At 33.5% G+C, this 14,279-nt stretch overlaps 1 protein-coding gene across 1 annotated transcript; it reads left to right on the top strand.

Annotated features, from left to right (window-relative positions):
* Positions 1-202: 202 nt before the first annotated feature.
* LOC110871993 (GDSL esterase/lipase 6) lies at positions 203-3,014 on the top strand. The gene is made up of 4 exons (XM_022120758.2): positions 203-525; positions 747-892; positions 2,032-2,524; positions 2,630-3,014. The coding sequence occupies exons 1-4, from the start codon at positions 288-290 to the stop codon at positions 2,875-2,877; spliced, it is 1,125 nt and encodes a 374-aa protein (XP_021976450.1). The 5' UTR covers positions 203-287; the 3' UTR covers positions 2,878-3,014.
* Positions 3,015-14,279: the final 11,265 nt, after the last annotated feature.

Genomic DNA, 14,279 nt, shown 5'->3' with positions numbered 1-14,279 from the left:
ATCAGGGTGTGTCATTTTATATGATAAGATACTTTCTATGTGTCTTTACTCTACCTTTTTATCATATGTATTAGGATAATAATGGCAAATTCTTGTTGCACTTTTCTCACGTTTTCGGTTCCATTTCCGTGTCACTTTTTATCATATGTATTCATGTTTACTTCTCTTGTGGCTTTTATTTATTTATTTACTTTTTCTCATCTATTCCTTTGACACAACTTCTTATCTCTATTTAACTTCAAATCACACCATTTTACAAAGAGAATTGGTATCAAAGTACGATTGAGATGATGGAGAGATTGCCACATTTGATCATCTTCCTCGGTGTATTTCTTATGGCTTTGGCATCGGTCGATGCAAAGGTCAAGTCAGTTTTTGTGTTCGGGGACTCCCAATTTGACCCGGGTAACAATCAATACGTCAAGAATTGCAAACTTACAGCCAATTTTAAACCTTATGGTTCGAGTTTCTTTCACTATCCCACGGGACGGTTCACCAATGGTCGAACCGTTGCGGATTTTATTGGTAAGTCTTTTCTCTTTCTAAACATCACTCTTCACCATCAAAAACATATATCTTTCAATCTCTGGTTTATTCTTATAAATAAAACAAAATGAAAATGTTACACAACCTAAACGTATACTCTATGGTTTCTAATAATTCTCGCGTTTGTATCAAATGTATGTAGCGGTTTTTTTTTTTTTTTTTTTTTTTGAAGTTAACTAGCGACCGCAAACACTATGCAGCACAATATTTAGGGATCAAGTTCCAAAAACCATACCAAGAGGTATACCGACTGTTAGCGAAGGATAGCCGGATGCCTTTCCCCTCCAACGGACTCAACTTTGCGAGTGCCGGAAGTGGACTCTTGCCGAATACAAATGAGAAAGCAGTAAGATGGTCGATCCTTATAGCTTGAGTTCAATCTTGATTATAAAGTTTGTAAAAAGAAAGAAATAAAGAAAGGAATGAATCTTTAAAAACATTCGGATCAACTAAAATTTGTACCATATTGGAACATTATTTTTTAAAATATAGCGTCTTATAATTATGGGAGCCTCTTTTAAGAGTTATAAATAGCATTTTAGTCCCTGTGGTTTAAGTCATTTTATTAGTTTAGTCCAAAGGTTTCATTTTTCACATGTGGGTCCAAAAAGGTTTCATCGTTGCCATTTTAGTCCACTGGGTTAACTTCATCCATTATTTCGGTTAACTAGAAGGGCGAATCGCCCTTCTTGTTAATATAGGTTGAAGTTAACCTAGTGGACTAAAATGACAACTGTGAAACCTTTTTAGACTCACAGGCGAAAAATGAAACATTTGGACTAAACTTGCAGAATAGCCCAAACCACATGGACTAAAATGGCATTTAACTCCTCCTTTAATGATAAACTTAGGGTCATTATCTCTTTAGTATATGTTGTAAATTATAATAAGACAAAATTGCATAAATCAACTTTTATGTTATACCTAAAATACATTTTATACCTTTCATTATGAAATCGGCAAAACTCAATCTTTATGTTCTTGTTTTATTACATCTATAACCTTACAGCTAACGTTATCCAAAAACTCAGTTAAGTTACCTCACATGCATGTAAGGGTATTATGGTCTTTTCATAAGCCTTTTATTTAAAGAAACTTTTATAAAATGGTAGAAGGGATAATACACTTGTTTTTTAATGGTATACCAGCCCTGTATGGGGATAAAAAACAAGGCTTTCAAAATTAAATACATACAACATAGATAATAATAATAATAATAATAATAATAATAATAATAATAATAATAATAATAATAATAATAATAATAATAATTTTAGTAAAAACATTTTAATTTAGTGCAATTTTGAATTCTAGAGGTCATATATAAAGTAGTTTAAAACCCAAAAGGCTATGAAGTGATCTAGATAATATTACAATATCCTTTTGAGTTTTAGTTATATAAATATGGAAATGGTGCCATGTTGTAATTTACTTAGAAGTGTTCTTTCTTCCTACATTTTGTTTTGTACTATGTTTGTTTGCAAGGGTGTGACATCAATCCAAGTCCAACTACAACAATTCCAAGCCTTACTAGCAAAACCTCCACATTTGAAAAACTCTACTCATCAACATATACACAGAAAACAAATTCATGAATCTTTATTTTTCGTCATATCCGGCGGAAATGACGTGTTTTCCTATTTCCTATTGCCCGGGGCATCGAATATGACTATGGAAACCTATGTACATGCCATGTTGAAAGAAATGGTCCGCTTCACAACCAAAATCTACATGTATGGAGCTCGTAAGATTGTTCTTTTCTCATTGGGCCCGATAGGGTGCATTCCTGGAAGAGTCCTCATACGTGGTACACCTACTAACCGGTGCCTTGATAAGATGGACGAGATGGCTGGATATTTTAATGCTGGCTTGAAACGTTTTGTATATAGCATACCTAGAAGGTATCCTGGTGCAATCGGTCTATACGGAGCAGTGTATGACACTGCACAAAAGTATCGTGACAACCCAAAAGAATATGGTACTTCTCCTTGCTCGTATTCTCTTATTAAACATAGTTCATAGTTCACTATATGTGTTTATTTGATAACAATTTTGCTTTTCTTTGAAAAAAAAAATGCTTCAGGTTTTGCCAATATAAATGATGCATGTTGTGGTAATGGGCCCCTAAATGGAGTGTTGCAGTGTGGGTTATTAGGTTACAAGATGTGTAGAAACCCACATGAGTACTTCTTTTGGGATTATTTTCACCCATCCGAGCGTACTTATATGCTCATTGCCAAGGCATTTTGGGCTGGAGACAAACATGAAATATCGCCCATCAATCTGAAGACTTTGGTCCACATTTACAATAAGACCTTACCAATCCCTTGAAGTTCATTTTTATTTACAAATTTATGTGTTTGGATAGTTGAATAAAGGGGTTATTATGTGATATATAAATTGACTATTGTCAGAATTGTGCTATCAAATGATGAAAAGTAACTATATATGATATACTATTTCACGAATATGAAACAAATATGTTGTTTTATTTACTTAAAATAGGTTATACTCTCGTGTATTAACTGAGTTAAATAATAAAATTGTTTGTCATAAATCTAATATAAAAAAATCTTACTATCATTATCAAAAAATCATTGTTATTATTAAAAATCTAGTATAAAAAAAATCATAAAAAAACTGGTTTTGGTGAGATTAATTTAAAAATATCATTATCATTTAAGGATATACTTGAAGTAATTGCGGATTTTGTTTAAGGTTTAGCAAATCTAATCTAGCCAAAAATATTGTTCAACTTATAGATATACTAGGCTATTGCTCGCGTTAAACGCGGCTTCAACGATTAGGTTTTGGGTGGTGATGTAGTGGGTTTAGGTTTTAGCTTATTGGATATTTGTCACTCTATAAATCATTCTTACAATTAGGAGTCTTTGTAGAATAACTTAACCCTACTTTTCTATTATAACAATTATTGTTATTTTATTTCTAAAACATTTTGGTCAGAGCCGGCCCAAGTTCAAGTATTTTGAGGCTTGGGCTTTGGGTCTCCATTTTATAAGGGCCTCCATTTTTTAAAAATTTCAAGGTTCTTGGGTGTTTGTGACTACAAGAATAATTGTTCCATTAGATAGTACGCTCAATAGACTGGGAATTTCAAAACATGGAAGAAACAATTTGTTTCTAATTGAAATTGCTAGTTTTTTTTTCTTTATTAAAATTGCTTTGCTAGTTTTTTTTTCTTTATTAAAATGGTTTTGCTAGTTTCTAATTGAAATTAGTTTGCTAGTTTATAATGTTAAATAGAAATTTTAAGTACGAATTCGGTCCCAAGGTCGGGTAAATGAAGACTGTTTGGAAACTTTTTTTTAGTTTTAAATCGAAGAAACAATGGGTCACAAGGGCCTCGATTTTTACTACGCTTTAGGCTATCCAAATGATTGAGCCGGCCCTGATTTTGACCTTCAACCCCTGTTTTTGACACGTTGACATATCTCAAGAACAAGTTTGTACCATGTTTGATGGGCATCGGGTGACATCATAGGAGCCAATAAGTCCCAATTCATCAAAAGTTCAAACGCATATACACAAAATTAATTGAAAATTCTTTATTTCTCCTTGAGTCAGGCTTAGTTGACATCCTTAACTATTTCATGCTACGTGACACTCTCATCGGAAAGCCTATGTACAAGCCATGTAAAATGAGTCGGGCTCCACTAACATTCTAAATTCTAAAACTAACGCAATGCAGCCAATGTTTATGCAACGATCTATAGCATTGTACAAACGTTTCATAAAACCCAAAACTTCACGGTACATTTCGTTTAACTTTCTTTGATACAACACATAGACTGATTTGGTGAGAAGAAGTGAGCTTTACATGTGGTGTTCATTGACCTTGAGAAAGTATATGGTAGTGTGTCACGTAGATTGAATTGGGAAAGTTTGAGGGTAGAGAGGCTTCAAGGAAATATATAGACACAGCCAGGAATATGTATATTAGGACTGAAACTAGAGTTCGTGCACCCGTAGGGAATACAGATGCCTTCTCTGTGAAGGTACCATTACACCAAGGGCGTTGAATGTTTTTCTTTTCACGGTTGTCCTATATGCGTTGTCAAATTCATTAAAAATAATTCTCTTGATAAACTAAAGTTTTTGAAATCGGGAGGCAGAGTGAATTTTGCTAAAAAGACGTGGAAGGAAATTGTAATTTACTCCTTAAAAATAAATCTTTTGATAAGCTAAACATCGCTCTAAACGTCTCGTCATTGTACATTGGCTTTTCGACAAACTAATCATTCAATATAACTTTATTAGCCGCTACCCGATCACGACGCACAATTTTTTTTCTTTAATCATCTTGTATCTTCAAGTTCCGCAGTTTGCAAATCATTGCAAAAAAATCAAGATAGAACCCGTTGATTCGGGCGAACTAGATGAGTCGGTGGAAATATACTTGGACCCTCCATTGGTACTTTTTAAAAGTTATGAGAAAACTTTTAGAAGTTTATAAAAGTTGAGAGGAAATTTGTGAAACGAGTGTGTTTAAAAAATAGAAGAAGTTTAGATATTTAATGGGGTGGGAATGAATTGTTATTTTTTTAAGTTGTAACGTCATATGACTGTTTGAATTCAACTCTCCATGACCGGCGATAAACAACACGATGATAGCGATCACCACGGCGAATACACCGCTTGCGGCGGTGTTTCACAATCATCACGTGCACTACGGGTTTTTCATGGGGGCTCCCCAACCCACTAACAAAAAAACCAAGATCTTTTAGTCTACATGGTATGGGCGACGTTGCCCCCTCCACCTCAGCCATTTACAACCCAATAACACCCCTTTTCCATTGTCTGGGCGTCATTTGGAGGGCGTCATTCAATGCTCGGCAACTGGGTAACGATGAAAAACAAACAGAAGGTGGTGGACCTCATGATCTTAACCAATAATGATTTTTTTGTTTTTATTTTTCTTTTTTTTAAAGAGGGCTTTATTCAATTGCTTGGTTGATATTGAAAAGAGGCAATGAAACCCCTACCTATGTGACGTATACGTAATATTGAAAGAACACAATAAAGCCCCTAAAAATACCATATAATGTTACTTTATTACTTTTACCATATATGCGAAGATTGGGTTCGAGGTGGGTCATCAGGAGGTTAGTAGGCCTTGTGTCGATAATGTTGTAAATGATACTCAGCTGGCGACCAATTTGGAGTTAGCACCAGAGGAAGTACTACATGTTGATGAGGTGGGTATAGAGTCTACTAATGACCTGAATCCTATGGGGAGTCAAAAGAATGATGTTTTAGAAATGGAATCGGACCATACAATTGCATTAGGAGAAGCTTTGGGTGCAACTAACATCGGATATTTCAAAGAGCAGGTAAGAAGTTTGATTGGTAATGAAGGCTTTCAAATGGTGAATCTATGAATTTTGTTTCTTTAAACATACGTGGTTTGGGTGTGAGGGGTAAGGCGAATTGGTTTAAGGGCATTAAAAAAGAACATGATGTAGGATTTGTTTTGTTACAGGAGACCTTATACAGTGATATTTCGGAATCGATTTTGGAACCGTATTGGGGAACGGTGACTTTGGATTTGAATATGTGGAGAAGATCAGGTGGGATTGTAAGTATGTGGGATAAGAGGATTTTCGACTTATTAGATGTTGTCAAGAATAGGAACTTTCTGTTGGTTTCGGGTGAGATTAAAAGGTTGGGAATTGTCACTAACATTGTTAATGTTTATGCTCCTCAGCGCGACGTTGAGAAACGTCAATTATGGAGTGATATTTCTTCTTTGATATGTTCTAGAGACGGCTTATGGGTGGTTGGGGTGATTTTAACTCGGTCAGAAATGCGGAAGAGAGAAGAAACTCATTTTTTAATTCTTCGGCTGCTAGGGATTTCAATGGTTTTATTGAGGAAGCGGGTTTACATGAGCTGAATTTAAAAGGAAGCAAGTTCACATATGTGGCAAGTAATAAACTCAGCCGCATTAACAGATTCTTGGTGTGTTGGGAGTTTTTCAATAGATGGCCAGCAGCGGAATATAGAGTTCTTCCTAAAGGTAGACCGGACCATTGCCCATTACTTTTAAAGACGATGGATTGTAACTATGGTCCGAAACCATTCCGTTTCTTTAACTCTTGGTTGGAACGTAAGGATTTCGACATGGTGGTGGAAAAGGTATGCGTCGAATTTGTTTTTAGTGGTAGTCCAGATGTGGGTTTGATGACAAAGTTTAATTGGTTACGACATTCCATCAATAGTTGGTTAAAAGAAAAAGAGTTAGAGGAAGAGAAATTGTTGAAATGGGAAATTTATCAGCTAACAAAAGTGTTGGAAGAGAGGGATTTTTCGGAAGAGGAGGCGTGGATTTGGGAGGAGAGTAAAGTTAGAGTTAGAGAAATTGATGATTTTAATTACAGGGACTTACGTCAGAAGGCCAGATGTAGGTGGGCGATTGTAACAACCCTCATCAAAACTATTATTTATTGTATTATTTCATCCAATAGGAAACCCTAATTGAGACACCCAAGTGATTCTGCACAAACCCTACAAATTTCAGAACAATCAGAATCAGGATCAGGGCCCTAAAACTCAGGGGGGTATTCCCTACTCAACGATTATCCTTATAAGTTACTATAAAAATCGAATTTAATCATTTCGTCGACTCAGCTAGCCTACACACACGCGCGGCAAGACTATAGTGATTTCGTGTCCCTTACGGACCGTAAGGAAAAAAATGCTTACGGTCCGTAAGCATGTCAATTTTCGTGTATAAATAGCAGACATTGGGACTTGAATTCTGGCGATTGAACGACGATAAAATTCAAATCGTACGCAGAGATATCGTCCAAATACTCTAAAAAACACACACGAATCACTAATTAATATAGCGGGGTGCTGCTGCGATACCGGGTATTAGCTCGATCGCTGCTACGATTCAATGTCCGATCGATGGAAACTATCCGATGGATGTTTTAGTTCTATCCTTTGTCATTCGTCATTCCGACAAGATGTTTGAGTATCACCCGAACTCGGTGAATACTCTGTCATTCGTTGTGAATCCGATGGATGTTTAAGTGATTGCACTTTGTCATTCGTTGTGAGGGTTTTAATCTTGTGAGTTATCGTAATTGCTGTATTAAGTTACCTACCTAGTTCGTATGCACTAGGTTACAAGGTTAAATCAATAGGCTAAGCTCTGCCTGTATAAATCTGCAATATATCAAGGATTATCTGTAGACTAAACTTTGGCCATATGAATCTGCATGCTTATAATGTGAGTCATTCTCTTTTTATCAACTGTTTTACAATACTCCAAATTATTTTCCAAAGTTATAATTACAGTGATTAAGTTTATGTAGTCTTCAATTACAGCCGGTATGTGGGGTATTGTGCACATTACTAGTATTTTTATCAGATTAGGTGGGCGAGCCTATATCATGATACCCTTTTAGGTGACAGGACCTAAATAGGGATTTACGTCACGTGTGGGTGAACGGACCCAACAGTGATATGACTACAGTCACAGATCCGGTCGAGTGACAAATACTGTGGGTAATTGGTTGACATAGAAACATTGTAATCTCTCTTAATACTGTAAATTATAACAAATGTGTCGTTTTCAGTAAACTGAATGAGTCACTCAGTATTTTCTGCTGACAAAACCTTTTTAAAACGCGTTTCAGGTAATTACAGTAGATTGGAGTAAAAGATGGATACGGCACTGAAAGGCATCAAGAAGTGGCTTATTTTATTAATGAAAATCAAATTAAGAAATATTGTTTTATGTAATAAAATTTATCTTTATTAAAACTACCTTTGTAAAACATGGATTTATTCCATCTATTTAATAAATAAAAATCTGGTGTTTCTAAACTCTGATATTCCTAACTCACGATCCTGATTAAATTTCCGCTGCAATATTTTTTAAAATAATCACCGGTACCACTGGACTGTGCGACTCCCGATTCCGTCCAGGGTGGGTCGGGGGTCGTGACAAAAGGTGGTATCAGAGCCACTGCTTTAAGTCTTTAGGTGTTGTGACAATAATACCTAATTTCATATAAAAGAGTTAGGAGATTGCTATTAACTAGTAGCACACATTATAGCATTTAGACTTGAACTTAAGAAAAGATGCCTTAGTATAAACTTCAAAATAAGCTAAGTACTTATGTGAATAAATTATGATGGATTTTTGTATGCCATAAGAATGGTAATTAGAATATTGCAAGATATGATAAATAAGCAAGCATTAATAGTAATTATTGCTCTTTGATATTACCTGGTCTAAAATAAAATATGTTATGGAAATACAAATTTCCTTGATTCTGGATAAAAGTCCTAATAAAAGAGGCACTTTTAAAATCTTGAAAAGATACTATTTATGGGAAATAGAAAATTTTCTCCGGTAAGACTGGGTATGGTGTAGCAGACTCTCCAGCTTGTCCGGATATACTGAGGTTACCCCTCCGGCGCGAACCGGATAAGACGGGGTAAATAATATGTCAAATCAGTGACAAGATTTCCCCTAAATAATATCATGACCTGATATCTGACTTGTTTTTGGAAATATGAATCTGTTAAATACATTATGGTATGTTTATTTCAGCATGTGAAATATGTGATTATATAGATATATATATATAAGAAGTTCCACAAGTCAATATGGAATAAAGCATAAGCATAAGTGTCTAGATTTCTTTATTAGGAATCTCTTTTCCGATATCAAACATTATTTCGTTTGATCATCTGTCTCGTAGCTCGTATGATAAAATAAACAATGGAAAACCTTTAAAACGCCATCAAAAGAATTTCTAACGCGTTATCATAAACTATTAACACAAGTAAGAAGCATGTAAAGTTATGATAATATACAAGAAAACACATGAAACTTAAATTATAAGTCCACAGAAGTTGAAGTATATCACACACAACTTTCGAAGCAAGACCTTTGGAAAATATAAATTGGGCACGATAACACCAATGTTAATTCCGTCAGTAGAAGAATTACTAATAAAAAAGAAGCACTTTGCCACGTAAATTCTATAAACGACATGAATCTCGATGAGGTACGTTGTAACAAGATTTCACAATTATCAGTGCACAGTCTAATCAGAGTCATAATTATTATCACTGAAAAAGGAATCGTATACCTTTGCAAATTCCTTATTTTATTTTATTTAACATTCCCTGGTAATTTCACTTAACAACGGTTATCACACGAAATTCCAGATAAAAGTTCTTATATTTCTTTCGTTGAAATTCTGACTTTTGCATATAATAAATTAACTTTCGTATTTCTACTTCCCCTAATAGTCATCATACCATGAGGATTTCTTTCATAGTATCGAATATTGATTTATTTCATTTCTTGGTAAATCCACATGTTACACATGCACTGTTTGTTACACATGTGGTTCATTTGATTTATGAAGACCACTGGAGGACTTCATTCCGATTTGTTATTTTGGGGGTGTTTGGCCTAGTTTTTATTTTTTGGCTTATGCTTATATTTTAAACTAGCTTATAGCTTATTTTCTATCATTTGATAAGCTCTTTTTAATGTGTTTGGATTAGCTTATAGCTTATTTATATCATTTGCCCTTACACAAAGAAGGTTTCTTCAAATAAGCTAAAAAACCATCATCAAATAAGCTTATTCAAATTAGCTTATATAAGCTAATAAGCATAAGCTTAAAAAGCTAAACCAAACATCAAATTAAGCTTATTTTGTAAAAAAAGCTAAAAAAGCTATAAGCTTTGTTAAAAAAGCTAGGCCAAACACCCCCTTTATCCGAACTCAAATATCATTCCGCTTTTTGTACTATGAACCGCATTATTGCAAAACAATAACTCCTTGATATCGAGTCAATGAATTTCTTGAAAAAATTTAATTTTCTTTGACATACATAGTTTCTATTGTGACCATGTCCGAACTTTCTTATTAAAACTTGTTTTGTTTAAATCAAGTTCAAATTATTTGACTTGCTCACATTACAAATTCATTTCAAGATTCCATATGATGGATGGAAGCTATCATATTCAAAATGGTCCCAACAAGCATTTCATTTGTTTTGAACCATAATAGGCTTGTTTAGTCTTCGACTTCATTAAATCATTTCTTTGATCATGATCACCTTGTACTGACGTTTTCATAAAAATTTAAAACTTGCACTAATCTCGTTTATATATATCATATACGGATTTAATTATTTATATAAGTCATCTTAACACAAATCGTGTGCTAAGATAATGATACCCAAATTTTTGTCATATTTCAGTGTATCTCTTAATGATTCTTACAACATCAATCTAGCCTTTTTAGATAATTATTCCTTTAACATCTTCAATCGAAAAACATTATATAAAATTAATTATATATGGAAACTTACATAAGTGATTACCTAATTTACAAAATAGTATTACTATATTCTTATTAAACCGTTGAGGTAAAGAATTTATATTTTTATATATATGTATAATAAAAAAATTATTATACTCTCATTTAAGTGTATGTTTAGATAATTATTACTAATATCAGTTTTATTATTAGTAATAAAATATTAATAGTAATAGTGTTAGTATTATTTTAAAATACTAGGGTTATTGTCAGGGGCAGGTATTAAATAGCCTAGCCTTAGTTAGGCATGGACTGGCCACCTATGCTTAAACAAGGCAGCACTAACCAATATCCGCCATGATAATGACTAGTTAATTAAGTCATCATACTTATTTAGTAAATCTTAATTATATATAAAAATATTTTACTTTGTACTGTAAAGAGAAAACATATTTTCATAAAATAATATAAGAATTACAGGGACAAATAAAACTATATAAATAATAGTCTATCACATGTTTTGTGGTAACTATGTACAGTAACGCTCTGGCAAGAAAATGACTATATAAGAATAATATGGTAGTCATCAACTATGTTGGGTTAGGGGAACATGGTAATATATAAGAATAGTCCCCGTTTTCACTTATTTACAACATTTGTAAATATATTCACAACGTTATATGATTTCAAAATGAAAATAAGTAATCACATTAAATCAACCCATTAAGTATTATATATATATTTACAAAATATTTCACAAATACTTTTATACAATAAATATTTTTACACCTTTATTTACCACTTTCATTTAACGTTATAAATAAAAGTGAATTCTTTTACAAAATAATAATACTAAAATATTTTGTAATGTAATAACTTCATTGCAGTGTTTTGTAATGTGTATTACATAATAAATATAAGTTATTTTACATAGTATAGTAAAATACTATAATATTTATTTAAAAGTAGTGACCATTTACATATAGTAAAAATGTGTAATAAATAATATATATTACATTTGCTTTACAAATATAATATAAATTGGTCATGCCAAAACAACTTGTTTTTCGATCTATAGGACATAGTATGAAAAAAAAATATGGTCACTAATAGTGTACTATCACATTGTTTCATAATTAAAACAACTTGGAACTTTAAAATGATACACTAACTCTATTTTCTTTCCGTATATCCTTACAATTTACTCATGTCAGCACATTGATTTTCTCATATCATAATTTAATATTTGACAAATCATTTTTCATGCCTTTATTTCAATTAGAACCTGTCAATTCTAAAGTCTTACTCAGTTGCCAATCAAAGTAAGTTTTCTTTTGACAAAGAATTTTTATTGATTCTAAAAAGTCCTTCACATTCATTCTAAATATCTATTAATCATATATCTCTTGGATTGAGTTGAATCTCATTCATTCTAAATACCTAGTCACCTTAGAAATTATATCATTTCATCTCATTCGTTTGTCATCAATTTCTTGAACTAATTCAGTTGAATCTTTGAAATCCTACTTATGGTACAACTCGTATTCACAAAATTAGATATTTTGATTCTGTGACATCTATCTTAATATTGTTTTATTGACTAAAATATAACATAAGTCTAAAAGAAATATCATAAACCAAATCTCGAGGACGGGATTTTTATTAAGGTGAGGAGAATGTAACAACCCTCATCAAAACTATTATTTATTGTATTATTTCATCCAATAGGAAACCCTAATTGAGACACCCAAGTGATTCTGCACAAACCCTACAAATTTCAGAACAATCAGAATCAGGATCAGGCCCCTAAAACTCAGGGGGGGGGGTATTCCCTACTCAACGATTATCCTTATAAGTTACTATAAAAATCGAATTTAATCATTTCGTCGACTCAGCTAGCCTACACACACACGCGGCAAGACTATAGTGATTTCGTGTCCCTTACGGACCGTAAGGAAAAAAAATGCTTACGGTCCGTAAGCATGTAAATTTTCGTGTATAAATAGCAGACATTGGGACTTGAATTCTGGCGATTGAACGACGATAAAATTCAAATCGTACGCAGAGATATCGTCCAAATACTCTAAAAAACACACACGAATCACTAATTAGTATAGCGGGGTGCTGCTGCGATACCGGGTATTAACTCGATCGCTGCTACGATTCAACGTCCGATCGATGGAAACTATCCGATGGATGTTTTAGTTCTATCCTTTGTCATTCGTCATTCCGACAGGATGTTTGAGTATCACCCGAACTCGGTGAATACTCTGTCATTCGTTGTGAATCCGATGGATGTTTAAGTGATTGCACTTTGTCATTCGTTGTGAGGGTTTTAATCTCGTGAGTTATCGTAATTGCTGTATTAAGTTACCTACCTAGTTCGTATGCACTAGGTTACAAGGTTAAATTAATAGGCTAAGCTCTACCTGTATAAATCTGCAATATATCAAGGATTATCTGTAGACTAAACTTTGGTCATATGAATCTGCATGCTTATAATGTGAGTCATTCTCTTTTTATCAACTGTTTTACAAAACTCCAAATTATTTTTCAAAGTTATAATTACAGGGATTAAGTCTTTGTAGTCACCATATTACAGCCGGTATGTGGGGTTTTGTATACATTACTTGATAATCTTCACCATTGGGGCAGCCAATGGGTGATATGACCATAATCACAGACACCATTGGACAATTAGAGGGCCAATGGGTCGAGTGACAAAGTACCGTGGGTAGTTGGTTTGATATCAGAAACATTGTAATCGCTCTTAATACTGTAAATTATAACAAATGTGTCGTTTTCAGTAAACTGAATGATTCACTCAGTATTTTCCGCTGACAAAACCTTTTTAAAACGCGTTTCAGGTAATTACAGTAGATTGGAGTAAAAGATGGATACGGCACTGAAAGGCATCAAGAAGTGGCTTATTTTATTAATTAAAATCAAATTAAGAAATATTGTTTTATGTAATAAAATTTATCTTTATTAAAACTACCTTTGTAAAACATGGATTTATTCCATCTATTTAATAAATAAAAATCCGGTGTTTCTAAACTCTGATATTTTTCCTAACTCACGGTCCTGATTAAATTTCCGCTGCAACATTTTTCAAAATAATCACCGGTACCACTGGGCTGTTCGCGACTCCCGATTCCGTCCCGGGTGGGTCGGGGGTCATGACAGCGATGTATGGGGATGATAATACCAGGTTCTTCCACGGGCTTATTAATAAAAGAAAGGCGAGTAATAACATTACGGGTTTAATGATTAATGGATCTTGGGAAACTAAGCCATCGCTAGTTAAGAAAGTGTTTCAATTTTTCAGAAGAAAATTTGTAGAGGACATGAGAAGTAGGCCGAAACTTAAGTGTCATGGGTTGAAATCGTTATTAGAAAACGAGGCGGCAATGCT

The sequence above is a fragment of the Helianthus annuus genome, chromosome 8, assembly GCF_002127325.2.
Source record: "Helianthus annuus cultivar XRQ/B chromosome 8, HanXRQr2.0-SUNRISE, whole genome shotgun sequence".
Classification (NCBI taxonomy): Eukaryota; Viridiplantae; Streptophyta; class Magnoliopsida; order Asterales; family Asteraceae; genus Helianthus; species Helianthus annuus.
Note: the sequence above shows the minus strand (reverse complement) of the source record. Positions and strands in the feature narration are given on the sequence as shown.